Source organism: Nilaparvata lugens, chromosome 14, assembly GCF_014356525.2.
Source record: "Nilaparvata lugens isolate BPH chromosome 14, ASM1435652v1, whole genome shotgun sequence".
Taxonomy (NCBI): domain Eukaryota; kingdom Metazoa; phylum Arthropoda; class Insecta; order Hemiptera; family Delphacidae; genus Nilaparvata; species Nilaparvata lugens.
In genome coordinates, this window is record NC_052517.1 from 8,267,872 (window position 1) to 8,290,177 (window position 22,306).

A 22,306-nucleotide genomic window follows, 5' to 3' on the forward strand; every position below is an offset into this window, starting at 1 on the left:
TTGCTTTCTTTGTAAAGGCTGAACTTGCTAAGCTGTATGATGTTCCGAAAATGGTATTGTTTTCACCTTATGAAATTGGGATGTTGATACAAGGGATACTGTGACTATTTAAAGACTAAAAGGTTCAAAATAGATTGAATTTCGAGTCAAGATTTTGACAACTTCAAGTCGTATCATATAATATCAATAGTGGAGCTGAATTCTCGCTGGAAATTATATAAACACCAAGATTTCAATATTTCTTTATAGAACAATAGTTTGTAACTGATAGTTTTGTTTCGTTTTGTATATGTTTGGACTTTTTAACATCAAATGTACTTTATTCCGAAGTGAAAAGTGTAATATTTAAAGTATTGTGCTGACTATAACCTTAGTGTCCGGTTTCCCATTAGGGAACTTTGGACTATATACGGCGAGGTGAAACTACCCTTGGGTCTCCCCACCATTCAAAGCCATACGCTAATATAATAACTGAAAAAATGAGTTTTGTTACGTTGATATGTACTAGGAAAAAATAATTTCGAGACGACAATGAAACCATACCCTATTACGTTTTGAACTGTTTATGGTTGTTACACCCCCACTCCATTCAGAAATCAGATACTCATGTGGACATCCTCACAAAAATATAAATAAAAAATGATTCTTCGAAACAGTCTCCAAGTTGAAAATTGGCAAACTGAGGTGTCACTTCTTTGAAGCCCAAAAAATAATGTGAGTCCTGGGAGTATGTTGCCAAAAAAGACAGGAATGATTGAAAATCATAATTATACATTGAAGAGAAGTACATTGTGACAAATCATAATATTATGAAGAAGATGTTGCTACTCTGAAAATGATGGATTACTCTAAGGTGTACTTTAGATTGTAGTTGTTGAGATTGGTTCTTAACGATGAACATGATTGACAAGAAAACTGCAGTGCATTTCAAGATGGTATTTAAGTACGAAATTATAGACATCAGAGAAATATCACCAACCAATTCTATGAATAATCAATTGGAAAACCGAGGTAATAACCTCATGATTTAGGAGCAGAAAATAGTATACTTGTTGTACGAAATAATAGACAACAGAGAAATATCACCAAACAATTATATGAATAATCAATTGGAAACGGAGATAACAACCCTCGTGATGATGATTTAGGAGCTAATCGGTTTCAGTTCTAATGGGGCAGCCGATGCAGTCACATCGCTTCTTATATCGTTCTACAGAGTGAAAGTTGTGTAACAAGTTTTTTGCCGGCCTCCTGGTGTTAATCTTACAGCCTACTTTTAACCTAGTGAATCAATAGAATTATTTATAATTATTATTCAACTTATTAATATACTTATACTACTATTATTTTTTTTCCTCCACCTACTGTCTAAAGTACTTACTTTACTCCCTGAACATAATACTAAAGTGTCACTTTTTCGCTCTCGGTAGTAAAAACAGAAAAACTCCCTAGGGAGGAAAAGTGACTCCATTTAAATAACATGGGAAGCATCTCTATTTTAAAAACTTACATTGTAATAGGTAAGAAGGTCTAAGCTCAAACGAGGAAGCATAAATAGAGTGGTCAGTCATTGAGCCAACTAAATGCAATACCTCACCAGATTTGATCAACATATGAAATATATGTGTGTATGCTAAAATTATTACAAACTTCATATCACTATACTAAAAAAATGTATAAATATTTTTTCATATTGCATGCAATTCAAAATACCAGCCAACGAATATTCCTCATTAACTAATCAAATTTGGAACTTCATCATAGCTGTAGTTGATGCGACCATTGTTGTTACAACTTTTGCCGACAGATAGCGCTGTCGGCGGAGAACTGTGATTACAAGCCAGCTGTTTCTGTTTACTTTTTAGATTATGTTGTATCACATTGTTTGGTCACGTACGTTTTTTTAAATTATTTTATTTGAAGCTCTTATAAAAATGTAGGTGGAGGAAAAATGTTGTGTATAACACGAGTGAAAAATGTTTTTTCTCTCTCAGGAAAATTGTTGCCCTCGGCTTCACCTCGAGCTTCAAACTTTTTCCTCAGGGAGAAAAACAGCTATTTTCACTCTAGATATACAAATAACTATCAAATAAACTGTTGTAATATCTTATTTTAACTTTAAATTCAATTTTATATCTAGTGAAAATTCAAACATGAGTGAAGAGTGATCTAGCTGCAAAAAACAAATCAACAATAGTGATTCCAAAAAACTGTCTCGTGTCCGGCCTGTGAAGCAAAATATCATTCTTTGTGTGTCATCATCAAAAACAAAAAATGGAACTGTGTGAAGTGCTCAGCAGAAACATGGTCTACATCTGGTAATATCAGTTATACCCATTGTTATTGTGTAGTAGCTGAAACAGCACTTGGAATAGTGTATAAGCTCTTGTAATTGAGATTATTTGTCTCATTTCTGTATTTTGGGCAGTCACTATGCCGGTTTGTTTCTTGAATAAATCGTTTTTTAAATTTCGGTTTCGTGTTCGTTTACTTAAGTAAGGATGAGGAGAACGTAGTCCTGAAAGACTTCTGGAAGGAGAGTCAAGCTTCATGGCTCTAAAACGACGAAAGTTGAGCTATTTTACAATGAGCCAAAGGTGAAAAGGAAAAGCTGCTCTAGACTAGACTCACCTTTTTTGAAGCATTTGCTGCAAGTTGAGCAAATGCTCAAACCATTTTCTTGATGAGCATGAGCAAAAGGTTTTGCTCACGTTCATTCATAGAAAATGAAGCAAATGCTCCATATTTTAGAAGTATGAAGTTGTATTTCAAAAGACAAGTAGTACTCTTTGTTAAGCGATTTGAAATTCATTTGTTTATTTGCATCATAATTTATGGAAGCAAGAACCTGTATAACATGTATATTATATGTATATTACACTAGTAGTTCTGTGAACAGTAGACCTCACGCAGTATTCTCATCGACAAGTACCAGATTGAAACTATAGACCTCATGGAAATACAGCAATAGACTGGCTTCTCCACACATCTGTGTAATCACTTGTCAGCTGATTTATGAAGAATAATTCTATAGTCTGATTTTTACTTTCCTTGCTCTATTACCATAGGTAAGGAAAGTATTGCTTTCCAAAAAAATTAAGGTACCCTAATTTCATGTTTTCTATACGTTTCAAGGTCCCCTGAGTCCAAAAAAGTTGTTTTTGGTATTGGTCTGTATTTGTGTGTGTGTGTGTGTGTGTGGTGTGTGTGTGTGTGTGTGTGTGTGTGTGTATAAGTGTATGTGCGTATGTGTACATGATATCTCATCTCCCAATTAACGGAATGACTTGAAATTTGGAACTTAAGGTCCTCATACTATAAGGATCCGACACGAACAATTTCAATCAAATGCAATTCAAGATGGCGGCTGAAATGGCGAAAATGTTGTCAAAAACAGGGTTTTTTGCGATTTTCTCGAAAACGGCTCCAAAGATTTTGATCAAATTCATACCTTAAAAAGTCATTGATAAGCTCTATCAACTGCAACAAGTCTCATATCTGTAAAAATTTCAGGAGCACTGCCCCATCAATGCAAAGTTTGATTTTAGATTCTCAGTTATCCGGTTTTAGATACAATTTAAACAAAAACTTTCGAGTGGAAAAGATTAAGCATGAGAATCTCTACAATTAATGTACAGTAACATTTTCACCTAACATTAAAAATAAGCTCGAAATTCGAGAAAATATTATTTATCCAATTGCAAACTGTTGGCAACTGTTGATTCTATTAAATGATTCACTATGAAGAGATAGCAGACCTCGTGTGTCTCCAGCGTTATTGCCCTGTCACCAGCTGGCTCAAATCTTTGAATAGTAGACTTGAGATGCGCGGGAACACTAGCGTCAGGTGATCAATTTTCATAACGGCAAGGAAAGTTGTGTGAGTGCGCCACACCAGATTTTTACTCTAATATTGGATATGAAGAAGGCTCCTTTTTCCTTTTATATTATCCTTGAAATGCAAAATTTCCAAAAACCTTGTATATACATCGACGCGCAATTAAAAAAGGAACATACCTGTCAAATTTCATGAAAATCTATTAGCGCGTTTCGCCATAAATGCGCAACATATATAAACATTTAAACATTAAGAGAAATGCCAAACCATCGACTTGCATCTTAGACCTCACTTCGCTCGGTCAATTAATAATGTATTTTATGCTTGATAAATTAGACTATGAACACGACATAGAATAAATGAATAACTGGACGAACGATTTGATGAATGAACTGAATATCGTTTGTATGAATGAATATAGTAGATACCTCAGACTGCGATTCAAGTTCTGGTAGAGACGAGAGTGCTTGAACCGGATTGGCTATGACAGTCCAGACGAAGGCCTCTGATTGGTCCAACAGGTGCAAATGGAGGCAGAGCATAGTTTGTCATAGCCACACGGTGAATGCCTGCTCGTTAGATTGAGAGCGCACCATCGAGCTAACCAAACTCGAAACCTGACATCAAATCGACCCAACAATTATTTCAATAGTTTTTGTGTAGTTGAGAAGTTGATATTGTGGTAATTATTCATACTAGTAGTTCTGTGAACAGTAGACCTCACGCAGTATTCTCATCCACAAGTACCTGATTGAAACTGTAGACCTTATGGAAATACAGCAATAGACTGGCTTCTCCACAAATCTGTGTAATCACTTGTCAGCTGATTTATGATGAATAATTCTATAGTCTGATTTTTACTCTAATTTTGGAGTATGAAGGAGGCTCCTTCTTCCTTTTATATTATCTTTGAAATGCAAAATTTCCAAAAACCTTTATATACGTCGACACGCAAAAAAAGGAACATATTTGTCAAATTTCATGAAAATCGTTTTGCCGTAAATGCGCAACATTCAAACATTCAAACATTTAAACATTAAGAGAAATGCCAAACCGTCGGCTTGAATCTTAGACCTCACTTCGCTCGGTCAATTAAATAAAAAGACTAAGGCCCGGTTTCCGAGCTCGGGATTTAGCTAAGTCCTAGACTTTAAACAGTTTTCCAAAATGGGTGTGACTATTCTTCAATTTCACTTTATTTTTAGAATGAATCATTCTAGAACTAAAATTGCACTCACCCAGCATCAATATCCTCCCCCCCCATCACCGGGCGTCTGTCATTCATTTCGCCTTTCCACCGCCTCCATCCACCTCGCGGGCCCCTGGAGACGGCGCCAGCTACAGGGAGCACTTGGCTACTGTGACAGGGTCGTCGATCGGCTGCCCACTGGCTCTAGGGTGGTTGCTTGTCTACCTGCCTGAAATATCACACAGAATATCACACTGAAATATCAAATAGAATTTCAAGTGAATGCTGAATGAGACCACATCCTTCTTATGTAATCTTGAATATAAAAGAAACATTTTTAGAATTTCCAATAATACAGGAAATGAAGAATATATGCCATTTTATTAGTAATTTGCTAGTATGTAATTTATTGGTGGAAAGTACATTATTTCAAAGTATCCCGTTCCTTGCTCTATATACCATAACGCCAATTAATTGTGAGCATATCTTTTTTTAATTATCTCAAAAAGAAACTAAGTACTTTCGGACATTTTGATTGGAGAATCATAAATTGCATAATGAATACATGTCATGCCATTGGTAATCCACTTCTTTCATGAAATTTATTAGTGTTAATGACTTTATTTCAAAATTTCCAGTTTTCTTGCACCACCCATAACAGGCTATAAATACCGAATGTGAAAACATCTTTTCAATGCCATCTTTGAAAATAAAGAGATATATTTGGACATTTCAACTGTATGTTGTATGAACATAAATTGAATTATGAATAAATGCAATTCCACTAGTTTTATGATAAGTTCTTAAGAATTTCAAAACTTCTCGTTCCCTGCGTCTCCTAGTATTTTATGAAGCTATTTTCATTAACTATTATACTACTAACCAACTAATACTATTTAAAATATTCTAATGGTACACAGCACATTAAACGCGACAACAGAAAGTTGACTCGAGACAGCCTATCCAGAACTGCATCAATATGAGGAGCCCATGATAAATCCCTATCCACAATCAGACCCAGAAACTTGGCCTTATTGGTCACCAAGGAGTCTCCACTGTACGGTCTTAAACTGAAGACAACCATCTGAGTCTTGGATTGGTTCAAAAGAAAGCCATTTGCTGAGAACCAGTCTGAAGCCTGTTTTGTTGAATTTCTAGCTCTCTCACCAACAGCCAACACATCAGAATCTGAATCAATCAGAGTTGTGTCATCTGCATATATGTAAGTGTTGCTGTCTACATTATTGGGTAGGTCATTTATGGCTATCAAAAATAGCAGGGGTCCCATTATGGAGCCCTGAGGCACTCCACATTCAACATTCACCACAGGGGACCATCTACCATCAACTTCAACAGTCTGTTTTCTGTTACTAAGGTAGGAGCCAATGAAATTTAGAACTGAACCCTCAACACCATAGAAATTAAGTTTTTCAATTAATATTTTGTGATCAACACAGTCGAATGCACGACTTAGGTCACAGAAGGTTCCCCATGCAAACTCCCTTCTCTCAAATGCATTGAGTATGTCAGTTACTAGTGCGTCAATGGCTTCAACTGTGGACCTTCCCTTCCGAAAACCATATTGAGAGCGCGTGAAGATACCAGAGCTTTCAAAAAATGAACTCAACTGCTCTGCCACCAAACTCTCAATCACTTTAGCCAGAACAGGGATAAGCGATATAGGTCGATAGTCTGCTGGATCTTTTCTATTCCCCTTCTTGAAAATTGGACACACACGGGCAATCTTGAGAAAATCAGGAAAAACACCATCTCTTAAACAGGCATTAATGCATAAAGCCAAAGGCTCTGCAACCAAATCACTGATTTCTTTCATTAGAGAGTTAGAGAAACCATACAAATCCCTAGATCTTGAGGGTTTAAGATTCTTAATCACTCTGCACACATCATCCCGTGTGATAAGCCTCCAATGAAAATTTTTAGCAGAGACAGGACAGCTCCTCAGCAACTCCTGAAATGGGATGGAATTCTGCTTTATCCCCTTTCTTATATCCTCAATATATTTACTAAAAAACTGTGCAAAAGTATCAGGCTGAATTGGGGTAATGCTTTGTTTACTTTTCCCAGGCCTCATTTTATTTATAATTGTCCAAGCTGCTTTACACTTATTAGATGAGCTATCAATGACCCGGCCATTGTGGTTCAATTTTTCCATTCTTATTGTCTCCTTGTACCTCCCTCTCAATATTTTATACTCGGACTTTGCAAAATCAGTCCCCAACACTTTATAAGAATCATAGGCTGCCATCACCTTTAAACGCAGTGCAGCTAACTCCCTACTAAACCAAGGTTTGTTCAGATTCTTTGTCTTACAACTGATTGTACCCTTTTTTGTATACTTTTTTGGGCATGCTAAATCAAAATGGTACATCAAAGTATTAAAAAATGTTTGAAAAACTGCAGCCGCTGGAGAGCAAGGAGTGGAGCCAACATCACAGTCCAACAAACTCAACTCCAAACTCCAGTCAATGCGAGATAAACAGCATTTGAAATGTTCAATATTCTCTGCTGAAAGAGATCTGAAAGCTTTCACTGAACTGTCCACATCGTGACTGACATCAGATCCATCCAATACATCTCTCAACTCAAATTTTACCGCATCATGATCCGAAAAAATGCAAGGAAGAACCCTGGATTTAACATCACTGAAATCAGCATTAGAGAAGACATTATCAAGACAAGCCAGATTACGAGTGGGTTTAAAGTTACAACAGTAGAAATCAAATTGTCGAAGTAAGTTGATGAAATCTCTAGTAGTCTTTTGATCCCTCAGGATGTCGAAGTGGGCATTCAAGTCACCTCCAAGGACAATCCTATACTTACACCACTTATTAAGATAGCAAAGAATCTCTTCCAACTTTTCCAAAAACAAATTAGGGTTACCATCAGGAGTATGGTACAGAGAGACAATAATAAGTTTATGGGACTGCACTCGCACTGCACATGCCTCCATGTGCCTCTCAACACAGAATTGAGAAAGGTCAACTGATTGAAAAACTATATGATCAGCACATAAAATCAAAGTACCCCCATGGGCTCTTTCCTCTCTAGCATAGAATGCTGCCAATTTAAAACCGGAAATAATACACTGATCTTTGGCAGATTTATCAAGCCAGTGCTCAGATACACAGACAAAGTCAAAACAATCACTTCTCACACAAAAATCCTCCAGCAGATCATATTTATTGGAGACTCCCTGTATATTCAGGAACAAGAAAGCTATCCACTGCCCCTTCTCAATAGACTCATCACACCCCTTCACTCCATCACATGTCAGACTATTCCCAAACGCTGAGTGCTCACCTCCAAAAAATCGCCTGCATCACAGATGGAAGCCTCTCCACATGAAAATGACTGAGATCGATCAAGTTGCACTCCACGATCCATGCAGGAAACCTTAGACAACTCAGAATGTGGCTGCAATAGATCAATGTCAGCAGGAGTAACAGAATAACTGTTGATGATACCAAACAACTCTTCAACTAACCTTAATTTCCCTTTTTTATTCAGATGCAAACCATGAACAGTATGTAGAGACCTGAAGTAAGTCCACAAATTCACAATATTTATTGAGTAATCAGGAAAAGAAACTGGGATATTACGGATTACTCGATTCACCCTTTTGATTGTAACATTAATCATTGAGTCCTCCTTCAGGTCATATCGATAAGGAATAGTTGTGAGAATAAGCTTTGCATTTTTATAACTGTTGACAATTCTCATCAATTTCCCAGTGAATCGGTCAACATAATCCTGAGAAAAGCCATCTGCATCAAAACCATTTGACCCCCCAACCAATACAACATAGTCACCTGGTTCAGTGCTATCAATCTCCTTTTTCAACAACATTTCATCCATTACAATTTCCAGAGGAGCTCCAGGAGCAATATGTGAGAATACCTGTGAATAGCATCTGGTACCAGTAGACAACTTTTCCCTCAAGAGATTATTCAAGCCTCTTCCATGGCTATCGGACCATATTCTAATACTAGCTTCCCTTTTTGGTCTGAGCCGATACTTTCCACTAGTTTGTGGTTCAAAATCTTTCTTCATGCCCTCCAGCCGCGTCAGCACCCCCTTGGCTCTCTCCAACTCATCTCCCAACATGATGATCTGATCCATCATTGAAGTATTCTCCTCAACTAGGAGATGCAATTCTTTCCAGTCCATTCCAAAAGGAAGTTTGTTACAATTCTCTATTACCCCTTCATCATCAGTAATGATTTTTTTTCCCATGCATTCAAAAAGTGTCTGCGAGCTGGTTTCTTTCATTGTAGGCCGGTCAGTAAGCTCCATAATCCGCAGATCGTTAACAATTGACCTATCAATAGCAGCACACCATTGTTCCCTAAGCCTCAGATTCTCCACTACTAGATTATTCTTTCTATAGTAAGCTTCTCAATCATACTAAAACAACCGCAGCCCTTCTCATTATCATTAAACGAGACTATAGACAAATTCACATTACTCTCACCTTTGGTGAGAGAGTCATAGTTAGAGATATGTTCCCTACATGAAATACTTGGTGTTGAGCAGACTACATTTACAGCCGATCCATTAGCATCAAATGCCTGAGCCTTTGCTGGATGACAGTGATCATTTGGCTCAGACACTATATTTTTTGCCTGTTTATCCGTGGTCATATGAGCTTTACACGATCTATCCAGACACCTCCATGTAAGATCACCGTTTGCCTTTTGAAACCCCTTTCTGTAATCATACCCATCATATGAAAGTTTTGGGCATCCTTTATTGGTAAGACCCAATTGCATGTTTTCCATGCCTATAGTACTTATGATTGATATGTTTATCTAAAAAATACAGAAATCCAAAGAGTACAAAATTATGAGTTAATCGAGCTACAGGCCCACATACATAAACAATAAATGAATATTAATAACTAATAAAAACACCGAAAAAAAAAAAAAAAAAAAAAAAAAAAAAAAAAAGTTATGTGTATTATACTAATTTAGATATTGTAGTTCAGTTAATTACCCTATTTTTTCTCTGATTTATATCATTAAAGAAATATTATTATAAGATAACGTCTAATATTATTATAAGAAAAAAAAATTATTTGAACAGTCAGAAAACATATGTGCAAAAACTTTGTTGTATTAATGTGTATTGGTAAATTGAGGAGGACAAAAGAATCGTGTCAGTAAATTAAGTTTTAATGATAATTGAAATGCAATAAGAAAAAGAATTGGATTAGTCTTTTACAGTGAGAAAATATCAGATTATAATTCAGTACGAAAGTATCAATAAAACTACCTGTTGATCGTTCCTATTATCGTAGTTGAGATTTAAAAACTTTACGTTGGCGTTATCAGTTTAAGATAAAAGTATAAGACAGATTACTGTTTCAGTCCAAGCTATACAAAAACAATCAGATATGAACCAAACCAATCAGGAGAAATCAAGCTAATGAAACTAAAAAGAACGAAGTAGCAATAGACAGTTTGAATAATTACGCAATTAAATAGAAAAAAAGAAGAGAGAAAAAAAAAAGTCAGTCCCCTCTCGCCACAAGGTAGAAATGAACTACGAAATTTCTCGCTTTAAAACTCCCGTAAGCACATCGGGCGTATCCCGTCCATGCCCAGGACAAGCCCGAGATAATGAACCCAACAAGGCAATACAGAGTTTACAATTCACACCCCTGCACAACGCTTGCTGGGAACTGCTAGGGAACGCTTATTTGCAACAGAGCAAACCTTGTGAATACGTTACATGAAAAAAATTATTAACTATTCTCACCCTGAAACGAAAAGTTCAGGACTTGAAAAAGCAAACTATAATAAAATGTTTTATTATCGTGAAATAGCAATTAATGGTCAACACTATAATAATAATATAACACACTATCAATTGTGTTTATATCCTTAGTTAGGCCAATAAATATTCGGTAAACTAATAAAGATGAGTTTATTTCATATTATTATTATACTTTTAGCTATAATATGGTTTTTAAAATTTAGGATGTACGATTAATAATTGAGGTTTTATGTTATTACATTTAATAATATAATATCAGTTATACTTGAATAGGTAATAATTATATAATTAAATTGTATTATTGATGTAAGGGTTGGATATAGATCTAAGATAAGTTTATTTAGGATATTTATTTAGATTCTATTATTTCTATTTTTAAATATCTACGAAGTTTATGAACAGAATCCTCTATTAAACTTTAAAAATAACTATATTTATGAAAGAGAAAATTCACTGGAGAAATTAGAATTTAGTTACCAAAACGTTAATGATTTGACACTGGAAATTATTTTATCAAGATATAAGATTGGACAGAAATCTACTTGAGTTAGGCAATGAAACGTTTATATTTTAAAGAGAAAATTCCATTGATAACTTACAATTGAGTTGAGGTTAATAATTTGACACGGAAATATATTATTACAGTATTAGCGGTTAACAGAAATCTACTTGAAAAATATATTACTACGCTATTAGGTTAAACAGAAATCTACTTGAATTGGGCAATGAAAGTAAAGAAACAGTGTTATCTTATCTGGAGCTCCGTCCGCTGCCACGGCTCAACACCGACTGCAATATACCTGCATATACATTACCTGCATATACTGCATATACATGATTAAGCAATAAATAATTTAATATAGTATTGAATTAAGGAGAAAATTCCTATCATATTATCCTTGAATGCAAAATAATTTCAAAAAACCTTACACGTATATTGACGCACAATTCAAACAATTCATACTTGGCCGTGAATGTCTTGCATTATCCTCAGGGCTTGCATAAAACATCATGCTCTCCCTGCTAACGGCCACTTCCCGGTCACATGACTTGAATATCAGTAAGTTCAGTGTGTTATTTTTATTGTAACTGAATTATAAATAAGCTAAAAATACGGAAGATGAAAAACATACATTAATTTATTGCTTTCGCAATTAACAGTAAGGTAGCGCAGCATGGTTTTTATTACTACGAGTGTGAATCAAATGAAAACCTTAAAAGTGTTGTAAAGTTTCGATAAGTTATAGGATTGATCCGGTAGTTGGCAGGGATGTTCGTTGAAGCTTACACAATGACTACTAGGTGCGTTAGTGACCTTGCTACACACAATTAGCAGTGACTTCAGTTACAATATGGCCGCCCCATTATCAATATGCACCGCATTAGATCAGCGATCAGTCATTCGTTTCTTGAGCAGTGAAGGTGTCAAACCAATGGAAATTCATCGCAAGATGACAGTACAGTATGGTGATTCATGTTTGTCCAGAAACAAACATTGTCATCAACCAGATACACGAAAAGGAATGATGCCATAGCTCATCGCCAAAATCAAAAAATTCTGAAATCAGCGATCAGCAGGAAAACTCTTGCTGACTCTCTTCTGTGATGTGAACGAAGTAATTTTGGAGCATTACATTGACAGGGGAATGACAGTAAACATTAATTCTTATTCAAATCTCTTAGAAACTCATTTTCGACCAGCAATCAGGAGTAAATGGCGAGGACTTCTCCTTTCATGTGTTTTGTTACAGCATGACAGCGCCCGACCACATACAGCCCGTCTCTCGGTTCAAACTATCCAGAATATCCCATTTGAATGCCTCATTCATCCACCTTATTCTCCAGACCTCGCCCCTAGTGACTTTCATGTGTACGGAAATCTTAAAGATGCAATGGAAAGCATTTCCAAAGTGATGAAGAAGTGAAAACCGCAGTGCACGAGTGACTACAGGCACATCCAAAAGAATTCTTCAAACATGGTATCCATGCACTTCCAAAGCTGTGGAACACTTCATAACACTTCAAGGAGAGTATCTCAGAGAGTTATAAATACAAGTTTCACTTAGTTATCAAAATAAATGATATATAACCGTTTTAAGGTTTTCATTTGATTCACCCTCTTATAAATTGATTGCAATACGTAATTTTAAGAAATACACTGTAGTATTAGAGAGCTGTTGAAACGTCGATGAATAAAAAACCCACGTTTGTTGAAAAACTATTTAAAGTAGGTTCAACTTACAGAATGGTTAGCCTCTTTGTTATTAGAAGTAATCCACTTGTATAAATCGCGCGGCTGAAACTCTGGTTTTGTCGAATTTCTCCTTGATTGGATAGTTGTATATGATCCTTTGCTCCATGTTTGCTGCAGTATAAATTGAAATCTGTAAAAATAATAACAGAACTGACTAAGTAATAAAATTAATTTTTCTCAATTAAAATAAAGTGTAATTTCAACAAATATAGGTGAATTGGAACTTCCTAATTGAATGAAAAATCATTAAAACAAACAATTACGTAAATAGTAAGGTTACAGCGTACAGAAGGTAAGCGTTAGGTATAAACTTTACAAAAGAATTTTTTCCGCTTGTTTACAGGAAGCATGCATTTTGCTGAGGCTCGTCTATTCCACTCGACAGTGCTTCCCATAAAATACAATGCATCTTGTTAATGAACAGAAAATTCTTCGCTTCTGTACAGCTCTTTTACTTTGTGCCGAAAGGTATAATTCCTAATCGACGACTCTAGACGCGCGTCTATGCTAGAGCCGTCGCTAAGAAATTGTACCTTCGGTATATACTCTAATAATAAGATTATGAGTATATAATAATATTAGTAAGATTAAAATAATATAGGTATTGATGTCATTTTACATAACATTATGTGGACCCAGGCTATTTATTTTTAAAAGTCTTCCTTTCATGTATTAGTACCGGTAGCGTATTAAGCTGGGTTTGCACCAAGGTTATTAACAAAATGTTAATAACTTAATCCTTATTCTATTAGATTGAACAGATCTTGATTGAACATATGATAAATTATGTTCAATCGAATAGAATCTATTATATTGGATTGAGTAATTGAAATGTTGTTTTTAACTTTGGTGTAAACGCAGCTTTAGCCTATTTATTCCATAGTAGAATATTACATTAATCTACATCAATATAGAGAAATTGAACAACATTTCTGTTTCTAGCCTGAATAATATTAGTAGTTTTTATTAGGAAATCTTCTTGCTACATTGATATTCTGTTGGGTTTTGATTACCAACTAAAGGTGCGTACAGACTGTCGCTCTGCTCCGCAACCGAACGTCACTCCAGCAGAGCGATTGATGATCGACCGGGGTCCAAGAGTGGTTCGACCGGGGAACGCGAGAAGATCTAACATCTTCCGTAACGTTCATGATGGGTGCGTGGGCGGTGCGATTGTCGTTTGATGGTGGTACGAGGGCGGTACGAGGGAGGAGCGTGCTCGGTGCGGGTTGGAAGCACGAATATGTGTACGCAGCTTAAGACTTGATTAACAACTTATGCTAAGTTTATTTCCAACCTAAATTCATCATTTGATCATTAGTTAAACTGAAATTGGTTGAAATTATTACCGTATGTATTATTTCATTAAAATTGTAATTAATTCAACGAGAATTGTAATAAGATTTACTGTTATCAATATAATTTAGAATCGTCGGTCTTCAAAGTAAGGTTAGTTTTGAAACAGTTTTTTTTTAATATTAAAATTGAATTAGATTGTATCAAAATAAGCTAGCACGGTTTATTTTTCACTCCTCTTTTATTTAAAAAAAAAAGTCTATATCTTAATAATAACTGAGATAACAGTGATAGCTGACCAGCTAGACTTTAGCTCAAATTCCTTCTAACTTCCCGAGTCGGATTATGCGAAATCACATAATTTCAACTAAAACCAGTAGCTACAAGAACCATAGAAAAAATTATAAGAATTTATCTACTTGATAAAACAAAATAATAACATAAGCTTACATACCTAAAACACAATCCAGACATCGTCTAGTAACTAGGCAAAGAAGTATAAAATAAACTTTATGGAACATTCGTAGTTAAATGGTCTACCTTATTCAATTTACATAAACATATCAACTTTGTAGAAGAATAAAACTTCAAGGCAATTTATTTTGGCATTTAAAAACTTTCAAAATAATTATTGTGATAAGTCGTCAATCAACATGATTGTAACCTATAAAATTGTAAATTGAACAGTTTTGGAACTAGGAGTTTTTAAACAAACCACTCTCTGTCTCAGACAGCACAGTATCGCGATGCGTTAGCAACGGGTTTCTCCCGTTCCATTCAGTCAGTTCTTTGAATGTAACGTTCTTTGTGATGATGGTTACCGAGCACTGTAACTGGAGCCAATCGTCATTCTATTTGTTGAAGATATTATTATCCAATGATGATTTATCATTAAAACCAATATATTATCATTTTATTTAATAAAAGGAAGAGTACTTTTGAAAAATATTTTAATAAATATAACAGTTGTTATTTAACTGATGTTAAAAAACACTATAACCAAGTCAGCATATTGTCATTCAAAACAGAAACCGAACCCTCAACCTCTCCTTCTACATTTTAAACATCAAAAAATATAACTATTTGAAAAACTTCTAATCCCTTCCAGCATATTGCAATTTCAAAGCAAAATCCCAACCTATCTTCCCACCTTTGAAATATCAAAAAGCATAATTCTACCGGACCCTAGCCCTTTCTAGCATATTGCAATTTTAAAGCAAAAACCTAACCTAACCTTATGAAACATTATTTAATATAATCCCAAAAACCTAACCCTAACCCCTTCACATTCAATAATTTAGATTTCAGAGCAAAATCCTAACCCCCTAACCTATCCTTTCACATTTGAAACATCAAAAACATAACTCTTACTGCACCCTAGCCCATTCTAGCATATTGCAATTTCAAAGCAGAAACCTAACCTATCCTAATAACACATTATTAAATATAACCTAAATTAAACCTAACCTCTAACCCTTTCACATTTGATACTTTAGATTTATTTGTCATATTTAGAACAAAACATAAACATGTGGTTCATTCCATGAACATGTTCACAAACATGTGGTTCAAAGCAAAATCGTAACCCCCTAACCAATCCTTTTACCTTTGAAATATCGAAAAACATAACTCCACCTAGACCCTAGCCCCTTCTAGCATATTGCAATTTTAAAGCAGAAACCTAACCTATCCCAATGAAACATTATTAAATATAACCTGAATAAAACCTAACCCCTAACTCTTTCACATTTGTTGAACAATAGACAAGAATAGCAACACCATTGCAAATCGTACACTACCATTATAACGTGAACCTCACTATAGATACTCAAAGAGTACTTTTGAATAACTATGTTATAACTGTGACTGTTGCTGGCCGTTACTCTGTTTCTGAGACAAAGAGAAGCTGCTGACCGAGAGTGGTTTGTCAGTTTGTCTGGATCGATCTGTCAGTCTGTCACTGTCATTGCTCTGTGGAATGTGTGCACGGCTGTCTTCTATTTAATTTTTTATTAGAATTTGGTGGTTTTTTATCTTGACCTAATACCAATTTCACTATAAAATTTGTAATTCTAGTACGAATACCAAAATGGAGTCAGAAGTAAGTAACCTATTTGAAAATTGTATAACCATTGAATCACAATAGTCTTACATAACCTAAAAACCAGTAGGGTCTATTTATTTCAATAATAGGTACATTACGGTATTAATTATTTATATAATATCCTTATCATAATAAATTATATCCTAATATATATGAATATCCCATATAATATCCTTAATCATATCATAATAAATGAAGCTGAAGCATTATTGATCGATTCTGACATAATTAATATTTACATACTATGCTATTCAATAAAGGTTAGAGCATGTAAGTAAAATAAAAACATGTTCATATCAGCACTTATATTCTGTGGTTGAAGTAAAAAATGCACTTTGAATTCGTGTTGTCTATGCCACAGAGTCCAAATATTGAAATTGTTTTGCGAATAACTTATTTATTACAATATTAGACAGTATTAATACACAACATAATAAAGTTTTAGAGCAACCAATAACATTGGAATTTACACCAATCGTTGCCACTTTTGAGAAATTCACACGAAAATAATGGTAAGCAAGATCAAAACAAGCTACCTACCTAATATTTCCTATTTCGGTGTAGAGCATACATCATTCGATCTATGTTTGAAAATTATCATACTATGCTTATTTCCAAGATAGAAAATAATAATTGCTGCTGCCTGCTCCTCTTAGACCAAAATATGAGGTTATGTAAGGATTTCCTAAAGGGCCCCATAAACTAGGGAACTTGGATCTTGCGAACCAAGTTCCCCAGTGAATGTGAAAATTTGGCAAACCGCGAAACGGTTTGGTTTGGCAACCAAATTCGTGGCGAATTCGGTCTTCAATCTGGATTAAAAAATTTGCTGGGCTTGTCCGATTGGGGTGATATTGCACATGTAAATTTTAGATCCTCCAAGCTCCTTCCAGTAGTTAGGTAGCAAAGTGTAGCTACGAGGCGGTGTTCAGGTGATATAGCTGTTCTAAGTAGTGTATCTTTCCTACTACTTATTAGAAACGTTACAAGATCTAACAAGTAGTTAACTGTACTCTCACTCATTCTTAAATAATTGGTCAAGTCTCCTACGTTATTTTCTTTAAGATGGTGTAAAAGTTTCAAATGTGACCACCCCTCTCTCTCCAGCAACCACCATTTCGACCAATCACTTCTTGAAGAAAGAAACACTCCACCCTTATCTAAAACTAACACAGCATCTGCAAACTTTGAAACACTCATCTATAGACCCCAAAGACACTGAAGTAACAAACGGTTGTTTGCTCTCCCCACTACAGTGTGTGGGACAAATCCTACACAAACTTGGTCCGGGGAACCAAGTTCCCTAGTGTTCTATATAGGCTCCTAGGTTCTATAGGCTATTTTATTGAAGAAGCCTGCTTACAAGCAGTGAATATAGAATGTAGTAGAGCTGCCTTGCTCACAGCTGGATGCAGAGTGGGAGCGTGCTCGACCCCCCAACACTCTGGTTGGGTACCTCGCCTTAGGTACTCAATTACTTATAAAGTAGGTACTCATTTGTGAAGCAGTACTGTGCCCTACATGAACAATAATTGAAAATGAATTTTCTGTATTGTTTTCAGAGTCAAACTGCAGTTTTCCAGACTATGGAATACAGTATTTGTAAGTAAAATAAATTATAATTTACTTGCATCCCAATCACAATTATCCAGTCAGTACTTTCTACTTTGATGGAGGGTCTTATTTCTCTTAGGTGAAATCAATATCGATATATCCCCTGTTTCGATATCAACCATTATAGGTAAATTATCATCATGTGAATAAAATTAATAAATATTCATTATTCACATTTATAATCCTTTGCTAATCACAAACCAATTTCCAACATAAACTGCTCTTTTTGAAAAATCTAATTTCAAATCATTGAGGAGGTCCACAATATGAATTCATTAAATTCAATTTATTTTACATTTTTAAAATGTTTTATGAATGTACATTTCCTTCACTGTTTTTTCATCAAGTGGCTGTGATGAGATTCTCACTTAAAAGTCAATGGATTTCATAGGACAGCATTGTTGCCAATTTTCCTTTTCCACCTCCTTCCATTATAGTGGATAGCTGTGTCGGAGATTATAGAAGCTGTATAAGATAGTAATACAGTTGGTTGCTGTGATCCAAGTCATTGTACGTACACTTGTGTATCATCTGCTATGATACAGTAAATATTAGTTTGTACGTACACCAATACATCTGATTTATTAATACTGAAATATGTTAATTCTTGAAATCAATTTCATTTCAGGTAAGAAAATAGCGAAAGTGATCATTGAAAGGCTTAGAGATTTATCACCAACATCGAGACAAGAAAGCGGACTTCAGGTAATAAATATATCAAGATATTTATTCGAATAAGCAGGTGTGACCTATGCTCTGCAATGGGTAAAAATTACAAAACTTCATGAATAATCCTCATTGAAGTGAGAATTTCTATTAAGAAGAATGTATAATCAACTTAAGCTCCCCATAAATCAACTTTCAACAAGTAATCCTATTATTTCAGCTTGAAATCACAATTCTGTACCTCAGCTAGAGGAGCGTGAGTCCATTTCTTGACAAAAATATGTTTTTAGTCTTATTCAGTTTTTCGAACTCTATAGATTCAAGATAATTCTTCTGCAGTTTTGAAGATAGCCAGAGCTGAAAGAGTGTAAGTCCAGTAAGCATCAAAACTGAAACAATGTAAGTCCAATTATTATTAGTGGTGTTCTAGTCCAGTCAAATAGTCATTAAAATGCGGCCCGACCAAACAAAAATTAAGGTAATTGATTTTATTGTTTTAATCGGTCCATTTGGGTATTAGTAAGAGTAATTTATGGTTTCCCACCAAAATTTCTGAAGGCACAACTTTTGGCAGCCTGAAAACCAAGAGATTTTGGTACTTTTTTCACGATATCTCCAAAACCAATTGTTCAATCGATATTTTTGCTCTATTCTTTTTTGAAGAGCATTAAATTCGCTACCATTTTCATTTCCTAAATGTTTTTCTATCTCCAATATGACGCGAGTTATAGCTCATTGAAATTTTTTTCAACTTTGCGAAAAATTGCTAAATCCATGTTTTTTCCTTTTCACTTCTTATAAAGTGGTATGTGGTATTTTTTGATCGTAATTAGAGTATTACTAAGTTGTCAATACAATCACTAATGATAGAGTTGGAACAAAAAAGGTATATTTTAGGGTGGTGATTTAATTTATGATACTCATGATTTGGCGCTAACTTCTTCTGGGTGAATTCAGACCAACTGCTAATTGCTAAAAACGGTCATTGTTGAAAATAAAAAGTGCACGTTATACAGTGTTATAGTGTGAAAATTATAAAGTATTCACTAGAGTAGATTTCATAAAAATAGTCCAGTTGGGGATGAAACAGCAGAGTGCCTCCTCAACACCACCCCCCACCTCACCCTTAAAACACCAAACGACGTTAACAGTTCATCAGGTTTAAATATGAAATATGAATGTACTTTTATTCATAATCAGCTGATTTGGCAACGTTGCATCAACTCTCACAGAACTATAAACTCACTTTTAGGTATATCGTGTATCTCCAATAGGAAATGAGTTATAAATCTCGTCGAAAATTGATAATTTTTCCTACTTTAAGAGAAATAGCTAAATTCACGTTTCATTTTTCTTTTTTACTTCTTAAGTCGTCTATGGTATCAATTTATCGTGGTAATGGTGTTATCATGCTGCTAGTAATACTCTAATTACGATCAAAAAATACCACATACCACTTTATAAGAAGTGAAAAGGAAAAAACATGGATTTAGCAATTTTTCGCAAAGTTGAAAAAAAAATTCAACGAGCTATAACTCGCTTCATATTGGAGATAGAAAAACATTTAGGGGATGAAAATGGTAGCGAATTCAATGCTCTTCAAAAAAGAATAGAGCAAAAATATCGATCGAACAATTGGTTTTAGAGATATCGTGAAAAAACTGAAAAAAAGTACCAAAATCTCTTGGTTTTTAGGCTGCCAAAAGTTATGCCTTCAGAAATTTTGATGGGAAACCATAGATTACTCTTACTAATACCCAAATGGACCGATTAAAACAATAAACTCAATTACCTTAATTATTGTTTGGTCCGATGTACTATTTGATTGGGCTATTCTGCCCTAGGGCAGGTCTAAACATGATTCCTCCTTCTCCATTCCTCTCTGTCCTGTGCGATTCTCTTCATCTTGGAGTACTTTCCCTCCTCCCTGATATCATCCACCAACTTCACTCTTTTTCGTCCCAGCATCCTCCCTCCTTGCACAGTCCACTCCATTGTCTCCACAAGTAGTCCGCCATGCCTCAGCAAGTGTCCCAGCCAGTTCCGCTTTCGTCTCCTTATCACTGCCATAATATTCCTTTCCTCTCCTACTCTACGCAGTACATCCTCATTCCTCACTTTATCCATCCAGCTGATCCTCTCCATCCCCCTCCACACCCACATTTCAAAGGCCTTCAATCTCTTCTCTTCCTGCTTTCTGAGAGTCCAGGTTTCTGCTCCACAGAGAGCAACGCTCCACACAAAACACTTGGCCATCTTCTTCCGCAGTTCTATTTGCATTTTGCTACTCACCAATCTTCTTATATTGCTGAATGCCTCCTTTTCTCTTGCAATTCTCACTTTTACTTCTAAATCACATCGCATATCCTCTTTAATCATACACCCAAGGTACCTGAATGATGACACCTGTTCAATGTGATGCAATCCTATGTAGATTTTTGCTTTCTTTGGAGTCTTGCTGATCACCATACTTTTTGTTTTCTTCACATTCACTCTCATCCCATACTCTTCACAACAGTGATTGATATGTTTTAACATATCATTCATTGCGCGCTCATTTTCAGCCAGCACAGCCATGTCATCTGCAAACTTGATACATTCTGTATAAGTCCAGTAATTCACAATTAATGTTGATTCGACTTACGCTCTATTAGCCCCGGCTGGGAGTGTAATACTTTTTGGGCTCTCCTGTAAAATCAGCCGTTTGAGACTTACGCCCTTCTTACTCTGAGGTACGGAATTGCAGAGTTGTATCATTGCATAACTGTACATTACATTTCAGGACCTCCTTCACATTCCAGTTCAATGACTAACAGAGTCCAATTTTTCAAATGATCATCTCCACTTTTTCACTCCCATGGTTGAATTCACACTATAAAATCAGTGGACATTATAGAATGGCATTCTTGCTACGTTTATTTTCATCACCTTCTGTTGGTAGATAGCTGTGATTCAAGTCATCCTAAAATGTCAGTTATAATATCAATTATTGTTGATTTCTTTGGACATTGATCAATTATGCCTCAAATATATTAATTTCAGTTCGAGAATATATATATATTTTATTCAAAAATTATTAGTTTTCTTTATTTAGATTGAACAATGTGGTAGATAATTGTATTTCACATAGCCTAGAAATGATGTAGCAATGACAATTAAGCTAGGAAAGTATTGAGCTATCTGGTTTTCCAATCTCAAATTACACTAGACTTTTCTTTTGCTGTTTACAGGTAAAGATTGAGAGAGAAGAATGTGAAACTAATCACATCAAAGAAGAGCCACAACCAACCTCCAATCAGGCATGTGTTTCATCTTTACTAGAAAATATATTACTGTAGTTATACTCCATAATAGTTATTATCGAACAAACATCCAAATTGCATGCTGTAATGTTGTCAACCACCTCAAATACATTTGATGAGAGCCAATATTATTTGTCAGGCCGGGTATCACTCCTATAGTGTGATTTAGGCTATTAAGTGAGAGAAAATAATAGGACCTCATATTTGCCACATTTGTTCTGCATCACCTTCTATAGTAGGTACTACA

At 35.2% G+C, this 22,306-nt stretch overlaps 2 protein-coding genes across 4 annotated transcripts in view; both read left to right on the forward strand.

Annotated features, from left to right (window-relative positions):
* The window catches only part of LOC111043467 (gastrula zinc finger protein XlCGF8.2DB-like), a 138,967-nt gene that overhangs the window by 47,142 nt on the left and 69,519 nt on the right, over positions 1-22,306 (forward strand). For 2 of the 3 annotated variants that reach the window (XM_039440705.1, XM_022328429.2), the window contains exons 1-4: positions 16,783-16,989; positions 18,040-18,079; positions 18,720-18,796; positions 21,988-22,056. The exons of the other annotated variant lie outside the window; for it this stretch is intronic. In XM_039440705.1, coding sequence (XP_039296639.1) covers positions 16,987-16,989; positions 18,040-18,079; positions 18,720-18,796; positions 21,988-22,056 — 189 coding nt within the window. In that variant the 5' untranslated portion in view covers positions 16,783-16,986. Of the gene's footprint in view, positions 1-16,782; positions 16,990-18,039; positions 18,080-18,719; positions 18,797-21,987; positions 22,057-22,306 lie in introns of those variants that run through there. 3 annotated transcript variants of the gene reach the window in all.
* LOC111043466 (zinc finger protein 771-like) overlaps positions 16,338-22,306 on the forward strand; it is a 43,152-nt gene continuing 37,183 nt past the window's right edge. Inside the window, exon 1 of the mRNA XM_039440713.1 lies at positions 16,338-16,474. Coding sequence (XP_039296647.1) covers positions 16,463-16,474 — 12 coding nt within the window. The 5' untranslated portion in view covers positions 16,338-16,462. The remainder of the gene's footprint in view (positions 16,475-22,306) is intronic.